At 40.6% G+C, this 16,989-nt stretch overlaps 2 protein-coding genes across 4 annotated transcripts in view; one reads left to right on the top strand and one right to left on the bottom strand.

Annotated features, from left to right (window-relative positions):
- BTBD9 (BTB domain containing 9) overlaps nucleotides 1–16,989 on the top strand; it is a 299,604-nt gene that overhangs the window by 191,474 nt on the left and 91,141 nt on the right. For all 3 annotated transcript variants that reach the window (XM_061624891.1, XM_061624893.1, XM_061624892.1), the window contains exon 8: nucleotides 14,710–14,899. In XM_061624891.1, coding sequence (XP_061480875.1) covers nucleotides 14,710–14,899 — 190 coding nt within the window. The remainder of the gene's footprint in view (nucleotides 1–14,709; nucleotides 14,900–16,989) is intronic.
- Nucleotides 469–1,018, bottom strand: OARD1 (O-acyl-ADP-ribose deacylase 1). Its single transcript, XM_061626419.1, is given in 2 exon segments — nucleotides 469–823; nucleotides 826–1,018. Coding segments are annotated over 2 exon segments (447 nt in total). The 5' UTR covers nucleotides 935–1,018; the 3' UTR covers nucleotides 469–485.

The following is a 16,989-nucleotide window of genomic DNA, read 5'->3' as shown; positions in this document are numbered from 1 at the left end:
TCTGGACTGGGATAGCCTGACCACTGTTGTCCATGTCCTGGTAATCTCCAGGCTGGATTACTGTAATGCGCTGTATGTGGGGCTGCCCTTGAGGTTAGTCCGGAAGTTGCAGCTGGTGCAAAATGCAGCGGCAAGACTGCTCACTGGGGCAGGATATATTTATTTATTTATTTATTTATTTATTTATTTATTTATTTATTTATTTATTTATGAGATTTGTTAGACGCCCATCTGGCAGAGGTTAATCTGCCACTCTGGGCGACTTACAACCAAACACAAGTACATTCCATATGGACATAATCAAAATCCTAAAAATTAGAGATTAAAAATTAAAAGCTTTAACTATAAATTTCTACAAAACACTGTCTATGATTGGATATTAGTAATGGTGAGAAATGTCTGAAAAAGAAAGGGAAATAGAACAAAATCACATCACCATCTTTTCACAAATCAGTTACAAACACAGAATACAAAAGGATAATAAATTAAAGGGTATAAACTGTAATGCTAACATCTGTATCCTCAAATACTTCATCAAGCATTGTTGAAACTTTACTCCAATTCAGGCGGTCAAGTCCACACCCAATCTTCGGCATAGAAATACAAGTTACAGCATTGTTAAGGCAATGGATTTTCATCGCTTCCAAGCTCTTCCGTAGATTGTCATAGGTAGGCTTATGAAAGTATTTGTTCTTTGTAATCAGATAGTACACATATCGATTCTCTCTCTTCAGAACAGCCACATCCCCAGTCTTCTTTTTCTGGTTCAAGAGCTCCTGAACACCACCAAACTTCTTCTTAAAAATGGCAGCTATGCCAGCACATGACAATCCTCACTGATACAATGAGCCAAGGAGTCTGTTCCAGGACATGTAAAAAGGTCTCCCTGTATGTACCTGATTCTTTCTTCTTTTGCCGACCGGGCGCTAGCCATGATAGTATGGAGGACTTTTCAGGATTTCTTCAGATATAAGAATCTAGAAATGAAAGCGGCGATATCCGCCACCCAAAACACGCAAAGGCCTTCCTCTTGTGGATTGCTTGGTGGGGTTTAGAGAGTTGTTTACCAGGAGGGAGGTGGAGTTCGGATTAGTATTGAGTAAAACCATATGCTTATGTGCCTTAAGAAGAAATCTTGTTAATCTTGTTAGCTTTGTTATCTTTAATAAATACTTAATTTGGTTTACCAAAGGCCTGATCCTTGGCTGGAGTTTCACAGACCAGAAGGGAGGGTAAGGTTCACCAAGGCTGAAGGGGAACTGTAACAAATGGTGGCAGCGGTGAAGAGAATAACAATACCAGTATTCAGAGTCTCTGGGAATACTAGTATTGGGACGTTACTGGTGGTTGCCTAGCAGGGGGATCTGTTGAGATCTGTGCTAGAGCGGATAGGTAAACCATAAGAGAGTGCGGTCCGGACTGGTGGAGTCCCTGGTGGTGCCTAGAGACAGGCAGTAACCACGAGCAGGTAGGAACCTGACAGGGAGAGCCAGGGAAGGACGCCTCACATGTTGGATATCACCAACATGTCACCCTGCTGCTGAAAGAATTGCACTGGCTGCCCATTTGCTACCAGGCCAAGTTCAAAGTTCTAGTTTTGGTATGCAAAGCCCTATACAGCTCAGGACCAGGATATCTGAAAGACCGTCTTATACCTTATATACCCAATCGATCACTGTGCTCTGCAGATACCATCTTATCAGGAGGTCTGTTCTGCACAACATAGGAAACGGACCTTTAGTGTGGCGGCACCTACCCTGTGGAATTCCCTCCCCTTAAATATTAGACAGGCGCCATCTCTGTTACCTTTTTGGTGCCTGTTGAAGACCTTCCTCTTTCAGCAAGCCTTTTGAGACCTTATCCCAGACTGCATCTGTGTTGGAATTGCTTTTAATATGTTTTTAAAACTTTTTTTTTAAAAAAAACACCAATGTTTTTAACCTTTTTTTAAAAAAGTCTTGAAAGCTTTTTAAATAAATGTTTTTAAAGATGTTTTGTTTTAATATATTTTAAAATCTGTTTTTATGATGCTTAAATTGTTTTTAGTGCTTTTGTTTACTACTGCTGCTGCGAGGAAGAGCGGGATATAAATCAAATAATAAATAATAAATAAAATAAATAAATCTGAACATTTTGCAGAGGAAAATTGGTTTATTTATGTTGAAACCAAACGTGTGACTATTGCTGTAAACAGTGCCACCACATAAACAGGCTAGCCATTTTTCACATCATGATTTTCTGTGATTGTGCCTTTCTAGTCTGTTCACCTTCTCCCTACTGGCATGTGAAGGAAAGAAACCACAGTTGTGTTCAGAATGTGACCTCATTGTAGTAATGAGCCAAACGAGACTTCCTTGGGTTATGGTGACATACACATTCAAATATTATTTTTAATATTACATTAAGAGATACTGCTGAATAAATAGAATGTGTAATACTCCCCAATGTAGCGTTAACGCTAAGGGTATAATTTTCTTTATTGTTTGTAACTGGATACATTTGTTCAACAATCACACATACAGAATGTATTAAATGAGTCACTTGTGCAGAATGGCATAAAAGTTGTATTTAATATGAAGTTAAAATCGTGAAGAAAACAAAAACACTCTGATTATATTAATGCTTTAATGACATACAGCAAGAGACTTATTTACAGATTTGAGACTGAGGTGTGCTTTTAAAATTTAAATCAAAATAAAAGTTTTCTTAGCAAGCTACATACTTGTTTCTAATTTGGTGCTGTGCATCAGAAACACATGACATGGGCTGGCTGAAGCAAGGTGAAAATAAAGACATGAAACAGCTTTCCTTTTTTTTCTTCTGGTGGGAATCCATTTCTATCTGGATTCCTTGATGGCAGAGCTTAATTTGAACCAGATGTGAGGTACAAAACTGTTTCAATATCAGGGCTCAGCCTTGAAGATTTGAAAGAGAGTGGTTTTGAGCATATTCATATTGTCTTTCCCTCATGACAGAGCAATTGTAATAACCAGCCACACATCTGGTAATAAATAAAGGATGGGTTTTCAACCCCAAAAGGTTTAATATGAAAGATCGTCTTAACCTTATATACCCAGTTGATCATTACGCTCTGCAGGTGAGGTCCTCCTGCAGATACCATCTTATCAGGAGGTCCGTTCCACACAACATAGGAAACGGACCTTTAGTGTGGCGGCACCTACCCTGTGGAATTCCCTCACCTTAAATATTAAGACAGGTGCCATCTCTGTTACCTTTTTGGTGCCTATTGAAGACCTTCCTCTTTCAACAAGCCTTTTAAGTAGAGACCATATCCCATTCTGTGTCTGTGCTGGAATTGCTTTTTAAGACATTTTTAAAGTTGTTTTTTAAAGATACTTGTAAGATTTTTTTAAAATATGTTTTAAAGTCTTTTGTTTTTAAGATGTTTAAAATGCTTTTAGTGTTTTTATTTGCTGCCCTGAGCTCCTTCTGGGAGGAAAGGTGGGATATAAACTTAATAAATAAATCTGCAGGTAAGTTTGAAATTTTTTGGAAAGCAGAATGTAAATCCTTCCAATGTCTAAGCTCCGTGATTTTCATTTTACAAAGTAAGCGTCATATAGTATCATGTAAGAGGGAAGGGAAAAGCTAGTACACACCAGTGGAAACATTGCTCCTGTTAAAAAAAAATTGCATGCCCTGCTCTTGGCAATGGACAGATATGTGGGCAGGTGGTGTTTGGTAAGCAGATGTGCACTTTTCATGCATAGGAGTCTACTTATCAGTTCTTGTCAGTACTATGAAATCTAGTGGCAGGGGACTGCTTCAGCTATGCAGGGGCATCACTAGGGCAATGCGGTGGGTGCGGGCCGCACCGGGTAACACCACGAGATGGGGGTGACACCACGAGCCGCCACCCCCACCCTAGGCACCACTGCTGGGAAGTGGCAGGCGCGGCCAAGGAGGAGAGAGAGAGAGAGATCAGGAGCGAGCGCGGTGACTGCCCTCTTCCCTCAGCTCCCGCCCTGCCGCCTCACAGGCTGGCTCCTTCGCACTCCCTCGAGCTAGATTTGCTCTCAAATTGAGTGACGAATGTGAGAGCGAGCAGCTCCTCCGGTGGAGGAAAAGGTCAACGGAACTCTAATGGTTAATGGGCCAAAGGGGTAGGGTGGTCCTTAGACACCGAAACACTTCTGGTTCCCAAACGAGAGCAGCAATGCAGAAGGGTGCCGGTCCAAAGAAACACAAGGAGGGGGGATGAAAGAGGTATGACAGCAATGAAACCAGTTCCAGCCTCCGAATGAGGACCGGAAGGCTGCATGTCTTCCACCACTTTTCTGAGTCTCTGGTCGTTGCACCTCCCTGTTCTGGCCTGGTCAGTTTCCTTCACAAAGAAAGTGGGGAAAGCGGGGACGGAGGAGGGTGGGGCTATGCTCCCAGGCATTTTAAGCGTTTATGTTATAATTTAAATTTTTTATTTTTTATTTTTTTCTTTAGTTGCTGCTTGTGTTTATTGTTTGTTGTCTGATTTTATTGTTGATATTTTGTATTTTAACCTTTTTGTACACCGCCTAGAGAGCCACTCGCTATGGGCGGTCTATAAATGAAACAAATAAATAAATAAATAAATAAACTCCCAGGCTCCACCCCTTTTAAGAACCTGAGGGCTTCTCCGTGCAATCAACTCCAATCCAATGTCATGCAAAACAGAGCCCAAACTCCATTGCTTCCATTGCCTGGTTTTCTTGCAACCTCCAGATTTTTTTGGGGGGAGGGGCTGTCCTGGTGCAGAGTAAGCCGCCTTGCATGGGGCGGGTGGGAACAGCGGCTGCACTTTGGGATGCCAAAGAGGGTTGGACTTGATGGCCTTATAGGCCCCTTCCAACTCTACTATTCTATGATTCTATGCCCGCCAACTTGGATGGCTTTCAAAGCAGGTTGCGCACGTTTCTAGAGGCTCAATGGCTGCTGACCACGATGGCTCTGTTGCTCCCTCTGCTGTCGGAGGCAGGAAATGTCTCTGAATACCAGTTGCTGTGAATGTCATTTGGGGGTGAGTGTTGCTGTTGCCCTTGAGGCCTGCTTTCAGGCTTCCCAGTGGGGCCTCTGGTTGGCCACTGAGGGCACGATGCTGGGCTCTTGGCCTGACCCAGCAGCCAGGCTCCTCTGATGTTATGAGAGGGGTTGGTCTAGGGCTGGCACCAGACTTTTGGGGGGCTGTGAGCCCAGGGCCAGTAATGGCCCCCACGAACACCTGCCTCCAACAAGGCCAAGGCCCGCCCTTTCTCTGCCCCTGCTTTGACATCGAGGCTGCTCACCACCTTCCACCCCCTGGATACACTTCAGCAGTGGACAGGTGGTGGCTCTTTTGAATGGGGGCTCACCATTTGGGGAACAAAACAAAGCTCATTAGAAGAGCACCTCCTTGGATGCAGAAGGGCCCAGGTTCGATCGCCGACATTTCTGGGAAAGATCCCCTGCCTGAAATCTTGGAGAGCTGCTGCCAATCAAGGCAGACAGTATTGAACTAGGTGAACCAATGATCCTCAGTCTAAAGCAGCTTCCTGCATTTCAAGGTTTTTGTTGTTATGTGCCTTCTAGTCGATTATGACTTATGGCAACCCTATGAATAAGCAACCTCCAGTAACATCTGTTGTAAACCGCCCTGTTCAGATCTTGTAAGTTCAGGTATGTGGCTTCCTTTATGAAATCAATCCATCTCTTGTTTGTTCTTCCTCTTTTTCTACTCCCTTCTGTTTTTCCCAGCATTATTGTCTTTTCTAGTGAATCATGTCTCCTCATGATGTGTCCAAAGTATGATCTCCTCAGTTTCATCATTTTAGCTTCTAGAGATAGTTCTGGTTTAATTTGTTCTAACACCCAATTATTTGTCTTTTTCGCAGTCCATGGTATGCGCAAAGTTCTCCAACACCACATTTCAAATAAGCTGATTTTTCTCTAATCCATTTTTTTTCACTGTCCAACTTTCACATCCATACATAGAGATGGGGAATACCATGGTCTGAATGATCCTGACTTTAGTGTTCAGTGATACATATTTGCATGTGAGTTCTCCAATAGCTGCCCTCCCCAGTCCTAGCCTAATTTCTTGAGTATTGTCTCCGTTTTGGTTAATGACTGTGCCAAGGTATTGATAATCCTTGACAAGTTGGGGTTGAGGGAGGGGGGATTTGCTGCTGCCCCCCACCTTGCAATCCTGTGCATGTTTACTCAGAAGTAAATCCCACCCTGTTGAATGGGGCTTACCCACTAGGACTGGCGTCAGTTTTGCTGAGACGGCACCTCAGCATTGCACCTGCACTCCTTGCCCACTCACTTCTCCCTGCCTCCCATCACATCTGTGGTTCCCACTGGCCCTCAGAATTATCCCCAGGCCAGCAGGACAGTGAGTGCTTTTCTACCCTATATCTCAGTGGTAGGCTGAGCATGTGCTTTGCATGCAGAAGGTCCTGGGTTCAATCTTTTGCATGTCCTTGTGAAAGGGAAAAAAATGTTCTAGGTTGTTTGTGTGACAATCCCACAGCTGGCTGTGTGTGTGTGTGTGTGTGTGCACTATTACATTCAGTGATATACGGGAATTACAATTTACGAGTAACATTAATACAAAAAACATTATTAAGGATTCTGTATGGTCTGGTACGGGAGGAGGTCCATGGGGGTGACACCATGAGTTACCGCACCGGGTGACACCAACCCTAGTGACGCCACTGCAGCTATGGACCAGTTCATATAGGATGAAAATGTTCACAGGAAGCAATGCCCCTTTGCTTTTCTAACATAAAAGCATCAAAGGATACAATGTTGCATTACATACTGGGCAATATTACTTGGATCATGTTGTCCTATATGTGCTTCCTCGAGCACTTCAGTCTGCAGAACATGCATTTTAATAAGTGCCATATGATGTTTGTTCTGCATCTGCCACACTGAAACATAGACTCTTATGCTTTGGAACTCCCTGCTTGTTAACGTTAGGCAGGCTTGCTTGCAATACTATTTTATATGCCTGCTAAAACTTTTTTTATTTCAGCGACTGTATCCAGACAAATAATTTAGTTATGTATACTTGTTTTTAAATTTTCTGATTTTATCTGCTTATTATTGATAATTCTCTTGTATTTTATATAGACTAATCAGAATTGTTTATTAATTTATACATTTTTCTAAATAAGTAAATTACTGCACTGCTGCTGCCCTAGTTGGATTATTAGAGAATCAGATTGATGCATTTAGTTGCCCTGCAAACCCAGTGTGAACAACCTCTAGAGCAGGGATTCCCAAACTCTGGTCTGTGGACCACTAATGGTCTGTGAGCTTCATTCAGGTGGTCCATAGCATGTCTGTAAAAATAAAAGTAAAAATCATACAGCATCTAGGACATCACTTGACAATTGCTACAGCATGCAAAAAAATAATTAAGTGGTCTGCCAAGACACTTAGCAGTGGTCTGTGGGAAACTAAGTTTGAGAACCACTGCCCTAAAGTACATATTATTGTAGTACAAGAAGTCTGCTTAGTCTAATCTCTTGCAGTTGTCCAATTTGTTTTAGTGAAAAGAGACAGGCACTGCTGTTTATAAATTAAGTTATAGTATTCTGTATTGCTGATCCTCAGTCAAAATATCAAGGCCTATGCAAGCACAGAGGTTCAAGAAGTTTTCCATCCTGGCTGAAGTCATAGTTGTTGAAACAGTTTCTTTATATAGGGAGATAGGAAGAACTGTATGTATCGCTATCTCTTGTGGTCTCTTTCATTTTATCAGCCCATCTTTGTACTCCTTCATAAGACTCCAAGGGATAAAACAGTGAGTAATGGGTGCAGAACAGGCAATGGATATAAAAAATTGGATGTCCTTGCTTATCCTCTAGGGAATGCTTTCCAGAAGTTATGAATCACTGTACCCTCATTTGTGCATCCTCTTGTGCCTTAGGAGAAGTTTAAAATGTCGGGTAAGGGAAAGAATTAATAAATAATCATTCATTTGTCTTTTGCTCAATGGCAGTTATTATAAAAATCATTTAAACATCTAGCAAAGGGGAAAAGTCAAATCAATTTCTTAGTAATGCACCTTGGTGTTGTGAAATATTACTCTGCCTTTCACTTAGTGAGGTATTCAGAAGGTGCTGTTCCCTTGTCCAGTTTAATGTCTTCTCTACATGAAGCCATTGCCATCCTGTTCTCTCTCTCCCCTTTAAAGGTTATCTGTCTTTCACATTTGCACAGGTTTTCCTAGGAACAGCTGTCAGCTTTTCAATAAGCATACCCTTAGGAAATTATGAAAATTTTAAGACCATCTAAATAGTGCTGGGGCTTCTCCTCTACACTGAAGATAAGATACGTGGCCAGTTTTATTTACTGTTATACATTTTTTTTTCCAGAACTACAGACCTATCTTCCTAATTCAGATTTTATTAGTTCTTTCCAAACCAGTAGCAAAAGCTGTTCTCAGAGGCCTTTAAAAACACATGTAGCATTTGAAAGGAGGTTCATCACTGAGTAGTTTGTTCATTTCAACTTGTACATCCTCAGCTTCAAAACATCCATAGTATCAAATACTGACACTTGGTATTTATACTGTGCACTTCAAGTATTGAAAGCATTGCACGTATTTTGTTATAGAATAAAATAGACAATAACAGCAAGAATGTACCACAAGTTTATTCTTGGATGGGCAGAGGAACATGAGCATTTATCTTTCATGATTGTATACTTTATAAAGCAATTAAAATAAATATTTTTTTAAAATCCTTACAGAAACATCAAGATTATTATCTCCATACTGCAGGTAGGAGGATTGAGACTCAGGGACCAGTGGCTTGTATAAGGACGCCCAGTGAGTTCATAGTTGAGTTGAAATTTAAAGAGGGAAATTCACTTATAATCTTAACTGCTATGCTATACCAGCTTTCTGCTGCTACACAATCTTGTATTGCAGGGATGGGGAACCTCACGTCCAGAGGTGCAATTCAGCCCTCTAGACCTCTCTGTATGGTCCTCAGTACTCTGCTTAGGCTACACGTCTCATCGACCCTGCTCAATGTCTTCCTCAATGTTGTTACATGCTGAATATATACTTGAATTGCAATAATTCCTTCCTTCAGGTTTATTTTTATTAATAGTTTATCCAGAACTCTGCTTCCATTTGTATTTCAGTTGCACCTTGGTCTCATTTTATTTGCTTCAATCATCTCTCATCTCATTAGTCATATACTCATTTAACTTCCTTATTTTGTAACACTGAAACACAGCTTTTGGTTAGTTTGTAGACACTACAGCAGTAAATATTACCATTCAAAAACAGTGTGGACAGGATTGCTAGTTAGGTAGGCTATCACATCTGCAAAGTGATTTGAATGCAAGATTGAGAACCAGGAAGCGGTGCCTGACACTTAATTTAGATCTCACAGAGCCAGAGATGATTCCGCCTATCCCAAATGTTGCTGCAACAAACATAATGGCACACAGACTATTCTCAGACTCCTTTGTGGTAGATGTATTGATGCCATTTAAACTGATATTTTGCTTACTTTCTAAGAAAGCAGAAATCTTAAATTAAAGATGCTTTTATTTGGAATCCTGCATTAAGCAGGGAGTTGGACTTGATGGCCTTATCATCCAACTCTATGATTCTATGAAAGTTATTGCCCGTCTCTGGCTTTTGGAAAGTTTTATTATCATCATTAGCATTATTAGCATTTATTGCCTACCTTTCTCCCAAAGGTCACAGTGGGAGTTGCAACAACCTTAAAATACATTATTAAAAACAATTAAAACCCACAAGAATTATAAAACAGTATGGGTCCTAAAACTACATGGCTCAGGTGTCAAAGGGTAAAGAGGTGCATCTTCAGCATTCACTTAAAGCTGTACAGTGGGTTGCCAGATGCACCTTGGTGCGGAGTTCCACAACTTAGGGGCTGCCACAGTGAATGCCCTCTTCTGGACCACCACCACCCTGTGCTTGTGACAGTGGCGGAACTACCAAAGGGCCCCCTGTGAAGATGTCAACACCCGAGAGGGTCTGTAGGGAAGGAGGCGGTCTTTCAGATATTTGGAGCCTTTGGAACGTCACTTAGGGCTTTAAACACTAGTGTGAGCACCTTGAATCAGGCCTGGAAATGAACTGGCAACCAATGCAGCTGTTTCAAAACAGGAGTTATATGAGATCATCAAAGGCCGATGTTTGCGTACCCCACTAGTGCAGATAAAGTCTTCAGCTTCAAACCCTCCCCACAAGCCACTTCACATGCCATCTCTGATGGTCCCACAACCTTTTATTTATTTATTTATTTATTTATATTTTATTTTTATCTCACCCTTCCTCCCAGCAAGAGCCCAGGGTGGCAAACAAAAGCACTAAAACTTTAAAAAATCATAAAAACAGACTTTGAAATACATTTAAACAAAACATCTTTAAAAACATTTTTTTAAAAAAAGCTTTCAAGACATCTTTTTTTTAAAAAGTTAAAAACATATTGTTAAAAAGAAAGGTTTAAAAATGTATGAAAAAGCAGTTCCAACACAGACGCAGACTGGGATGCGTCAACCTTGAGGATGGGTTTTTCAGGGATGCCAGAAATAAGGAACGAAAGAAGCCCTGTTTCACAAACAGAATTCTGTGTATGATTCTCAGGATATAACCCTATGAAGCTACATCAGCAAAAGCAGACTAGATGTTTCCTTGAACTAATAATAAGTAATCAAAAGCTCCTCAAAAGAATTTCATTATCAAATCAGACTGGCAACATGTACATTGAATTTGAGAAAGAAAAAACTCCTCACATAAATTACTTCTGTGTTGCTATGATGTGCCACCAGGGGCTCGCTGGTGTTGTGCTGGCCCTCTCCAGTAGTCTCCTACTGTGATGGAGCAGGAGAGCCTCTGGTCTCACTGAATCTTCTGCAGCAGAGTCTGAGAATGGCAGTGCCAAATCCTCAGGAGGGACAGATACTGGCCTCGTAGAAACGCAGCAGCCCTGCATGCCTTTCCCCTTCTGGCTCAGAATCCTCAGTGTCATCACTTGAAGAAGAGAAATATGACTCCTGGTCCCTGACACTTAGGTGTTGTGTTTAAGAAAGAGACAATATTTTGCTTTTAAATTAAGGAAACTTAACCAGGCTGTCTGATGAGCAAAGAAGAAGAGAATTATTTTTACAAAGTGGTTTTTTTCTTGGGGGGGGTGTCTTTACAGGTAGTGGAGAAATACAATTTTATTTAATAAATCTAATTTAGGTGTAATAATAGCTTTGCAGTCAACTGAGTTCATCTAGTTCAGAACAGACAGTTGACCTTGCACATCTTCTTAACTACAAATTGAGTAGCAGCTTGTGGAATCTGAGTGATCAATTTCAGTAATTAAGCAGTCTGAAAATGAAATGGACTGCCTTCAAGTCGATTCTGACTTATGGACGACCCTATGAATAGGGTTTCATGGTCTTTACCATTGCCTTCCTCTGAAGCTGAGAGGCAGTGACTGCCCCAAGGTCACCCGGTGAGCTTCAGGGGAAGCACCCAGTGTGGGGATTCCAACCCTGGTCTCCCAGGTTGTAGTCCAACACCTTAACCACTACACCACACAAACTTTTTCCATTTCCAGAGCAGCTTAGCAACCTTGTTTCTTGTTCATATGTATCCCTGTTTATTTATGACACATAAGGTGGTATTTGTTTCTTATTTTAACATGAAAAGGGGTAGGCAGATGCAGGGAGCTAACGCATCCCACTCTTCCATCATATCGGCCCACATTCTGGTACTAGAAAGGAGCTGGGCCAAGATAAAAGTTCTTACAGTGATGGAGTGTGAGGGGAAAATCCCTGCCCTCTGCAGGCAACCCTGGGAAAGCTGCCTTCTGAAAGCCTGGAAGAGCCACTGGCAGCCACTGTCGACTATTCTGAGCTATATGTACAAATGGCCTGACTTTTGAGTAGATGTACAAATGGCATGCAGAAAGAGGGAAAGAAGGATCACACAGAATCAGACAAAGAGGAAAGGAGGCTCCAGTGCTTACTTTTGAAAGATTTTTATTTATGCTCTACACGTTTCAGAGTATGGTACTTCTTCAGAAGCTATAAAGAAAGATAATGGACAACTTTATTATCAAGATTCTTAAAAGCATGAAACCATATTCAGTCACACAGTGAAAATGTTCTTATATGAATACAAGAAAATAAAAATGCAAAAGGCTGCATATTAAATCCCTGCTTGCTGCAGGTAAGTCTGGGAAATCCTCTGTTCTGAAACCCTGGAGAGCCACTGGCTATTCTGAGCCCCATCTGCACTATTCATATGAAGCAGTCTCATGCCACTTTAAACTGTCCTGCCTTCCCCTAAAGAATTCTGGGAACTGTAGTTTGTTGAGGGTGCTGAAAGTTTTTAGGAGACCCTTATTTCTCTCACGGAGCCACAATTCCAAGAGTTCCCTGGGAAGAAGGATTGACTGTTAAACCACTCCGGCAATTGTAGCTCTCTGAGGGGAATAGGGGTCTCCGAACAACTCTCAGCACCCTTAAGAAGACTGCTTTAAATGTATAATACAGATGAGGACTGAGCTAAATGTACAAATGGCCTGACTTGGTATGAAGCAGACTATAATGTTCTTAAAGTGCAGGAAGAGGAGAGGTCAGGCCCCATCATCTGAATGCCGCTCTTCATGTTGAAATAAAACACACACCCTGCTGCACATGTGAACTGGACAGGCACATGAATAAGCAAACGTGGTAGTCTCTATCACATCTATTTTGGCCCAGCTAAAAATAATAATGTTTTACCTTAACATTTAATTTGTTAAAAGGGATATAATTGGGGTTCTGTTTGTAGATGGCTGAATAAGTAGTGCTGAGGAAATACATTATATTCAAATAGAGTAAGTGGCCATAATAGGCTGATACTAGCAATCCTGAGTCAAATATCCCATGACTTTAAAAAGTATTTATTTCATATTTGAAAGAAACTAAGGTGGTAAATACTCAAAAGAAGATATATGCCTAACTGCAATTTTTCCCTTCACTCGTTTGTCATTAGGAGTCATCGGAGACAGTAAAATTACATACTCTTCAAGTATATTTAATATAGATAGTCTCTGGGTCATGTCCTGGAAATATCACTGACATTTAAAACTTTATTGTGTCAAATATATTGGCAACCTGTTGGCCATCACCTGTTACGGGATAAGAGTCAGGAAAAGTAACATAGAAATCATTCCCCCGCTCCAGTGCTATTTTTGTCTTGGTCCATTTTAAAATTTTGCTTGCTTCCCTAATGTCAGCATTTTGATAAAATGTATCATTTTACATACTAGGACAACAATATGCTAAACTTGTATAGACCTGTTGTGTGCACTAAGAATGAGAAAAACAATTTTCATCCTTGTGTCCCATTCTTATTTTTCTTTTCTCTTGCAGCATGTATTACTTAGCTAGTTGAAGGATGGGGGGGGGAATAAAGAAAAGTAGAGATGCAAGATACTGTTGACTTTGGCAATATACTTTTGTAAACAAAGTGACACAAATTGAGGTGGAAAATCCTCAGGGATAAGAGAAGAGAACAAAAAGACTGAAAATTCAGCACACAGCAAAGTCCCTTCCAGATGGTGTTTTTAATAAATTTATCAGGAGGGTATGAAAGACGATAATGAACATTCAAAATGGGCAGTGGCAGCCTCAGTGGCAGCCTTCCCTTGGGAACAGAAACAACATGGTATTTTCTGTATGTTGCAATTATTTGATATCTCTCTCTTACTTCCCAGTGTGTAAAATAGTACAAAATCGGTTTCTGTAGTTAATATAGCGTGTATCAAGATACTTATTAGAGCATAACCAATGGCCTAAATAGGCTGGGGAAAACTGTAGTATGAGCAAGTGATTTTCCACCACTAGCCTCTCTAATTCTAAAACACCAAGTTCTGTGCCTTTCTGGATCTGTTGTGAAAGCACTGATACTATCCAATGCTGTAGCTTCTTCATTGCCAGTGCCACTGCTTTCTGTGGTCACTGTGCATTGTCACTTCTGTCATGGTCCACAGTTCCACACTGATCCTAACCTTGAACATGTCTGCTGCATAAGGTGTCCAGAGGTTTGCCCTGGAGCCAGAAAACTGATCATCTCAGTGAGGAAACTCGTTTAACAGTTCACCTTTAGCCCTGTCCATGCTGCCTTACTTGAATGGTCCAAAGAGCTCACTTGAAATAGTATATCATTTTACCAGTCAACTTGTGAATACTTTGCATTGTATGGTTATCATTTGCACAATTTAATTCATAATTAAAAGCAAACTTATGGACACTTGCAAATGTTTGAAAACTGATAAAGAGGACCTCTTGATAATGTCCACTTTTACGTTGCACCTATACCTATCTGCTGTGGTGTTGAATGGCCTCTTGTTCCTTTCCTCCAAGTTCCTGTATAGTCAACACTATTCCCTTCTTTTCAGTGTAATAAACTTTGGGCTATACTGACCATACTACAATCAAATTGATTAATCAAAACAATAGTTATGATATGAATCTATCTAAACATTTGTTTGCAATGCATAATATTTTGTGCTAGGACTCCTTTAGAGTTAAAGGATCTCTAACCTGCTCTGGTTCGTACAGCTCAATCAGTGCTTATTCATGTGTTCCTGTGCTAGCAATATTTTTTGCTTATTTTTATTCTTCCCCAGAACTATAAACTGATAGTACTGAATTGTCTGTGTTTGCCTTTGATCTCTTTTGTATTTTAATTTTCAGTTCCCACTGAGAATGTTGCAACGGTTGCAGACTGTGCCAGTGTGATTGAGGGTGTAAGCCGAAGTCGCAATGCCTTGTTGAATGGAGACACAAAGAATTACGACTGGGATTCTGGGTATACATGCCATCAGCTAGGCAGTGGGGCTATCGTAGTACAGTTGGCGCAACCTTACATGATTGGATCAATTCGGTAAGATTTTTTTGGTTCAATAATGAGAATTCATGCCTTCTAGATATTATATATACAGTTTCTACCTTTATAAGACAAATAAACAAATTTTTAAATCTAGAAAAAATATATACCGTTCCTATAAAAAGTTCTTTCTTTCTCTTACACTGAGAGTATTCTTGTGCAAGAATAATATACAAAACATAACTTGAAAAACAAATCAGGGCACACATTTTAATGTAAAAATAGTGACATAACTTGAAGGCAATTCATTCTTCACTTAGGATGGCATCAGAACCAGAGTGCTATAGATAATTCATATTTATTATTTCTACATAGTGATCACAATCTGCATAGCCACAAAATATACCTTTTTAAATTTACTCAATTCAGACCTTTTCAGAATTGCTAGATGTATTTGTAAATCAGACCTTATTAGAATTTCTACATATACTTTGAAGACCTAATCACTGACATTTTCAGTGTCTGTTCTGACTACTTAGGTGTTTTCTTAAAATATATTATTTATTTAGACTATTTCTATACCACTTAATATATAAAAATATCTCTAAGTGGTGTACAAGAAAAAAGAACACAAGAAGTATTATAAAAAGTACACAATGAAGCCATAATACAAATAAACTCATACTTAATACAAATTATTAACAAATAAATATACCAACATAGCAAATTCCATCACACTTCCCCACTCATCCCCTGCCCCGCTCTATTCCAACAACTTGGAAGAGAGTCCTATCATAAGCCATGATGCATTCAATAAGGCTACCCTTCCGCCTCTGTTGTTTCAGTCTCCAAGACGACTTCGCAATGCTCCACCTCCTTGAGAAAGAGGCCGTCTGGTGGCACAATGGTGTTCCGGGGGCAAGCCATCAGGTCACTGGTCTCCAGGGGCTCCTCTACATGGCGAGGTTGCAGCCGGTTCTGGCCAACAGCCACCAAAACATCAACCATACACCATGTGTTTTCTCCAGCTTATCTCCTCAACTCTGAGACTTATGAGCCAGTGGGGTATAATGGATAGAATATTGGTGTTAGACCAGGGAAACAAGGGTTCAAATCTCTGCTCAGCCATCAGTCTCACTGTGTGATCATAGGCCAGTTACTATTTCTTAACCTAACATACTTTACAGCAGGGGTGGAGAACCTTTTTTCAGCTCAAGGACTGCATTCTCTTTGTGCAACCTTCCAAGGACCACATGCGAGTAGTGGGGAGGGTAGCAGAGGCAAAAATGGGCCAAACAATTAATGTAATTTTTCATTCAATAAGCTATTTTTTTACACACACACACACACACACACACACACACACACACACACACCCCTCTCTGTCCAGTGAAGCAAGAGACATTATCAGAGTTCAAGCACACATTCTAACACGCCAAAACACTTAAGAAGGATGCAAAGCAGAGCTAGTAGGGGTATGCCTGGGGAGAGTTTGGAGGGCCAGATAGAGAGGCTTGGAGAGACACATTTGGCCCCTGGGCCTGAGATTTCCCATCCCTGCCTTATAAGATTATAAGGGTAACATTGCAGTCAAGGCAGGTACACTGCTCTGAGCTCCTTGAAGGAAGGGCAAGAAAAATGTATGATGTAATGCATACATAATACACTACTGTAGTTCTTTAAAAAGTTGAAATTCTCAAGATCTTTAATTAAAGAAGCATGGCAAGCGTTTTGGACAATTCCAAAATCTTTAGGTCCAAACATGAGATCTTCAGAAGGACTTTCCATTCATGTAATGTTTTGTATATTAAAAAAAAAATCAGACACTATAGTGGAAACTGCAGAAGAACACTTATCATGAGAAGTCAGTGGTGTACAACTCCTCTCGTGCTCAGATCTTCTTTTGGGTCTGGACCCTTTAATTAGCCAGCAGCACTCTTATCTTATGTTCTGGCATCTCCTCATATATTACTCATTCTCAGGTAGCTCTTGACAGGGCTTCAAGATCAGCCACCTGCTAAGGGAGTGTTTATAGACATAGCCTTAAAATATAAAAGAAACTCTTCTCCAATAGGCTCAGTATAGGATGGAGGGTGCTATGTGCCAGCTGCTAACAGGAGTCCGTCCATCACTGTCAAGGGTTTCCA

This window comes from Rhineura floridana, chromosome 4 (genome assembly GCF_030035675.1).
Source record: "Rhineura floridana isolate rRhiFlo1 chromosome 4, rRhiFlo1.hap2, whole genome shotgun sequence".
Classification (NCBI taxonomy): Eukaryota; Metazoa; Chordata; class Lepidosauria; order Squamata; family Rhineuridae; genus Rhineura; species Rhineura floridana.
The sequence above is the reverse complement of the archived record's forward strand: the minus strand, read 5'-3'. Positions and strand labels throughout refer to the sequence as shown.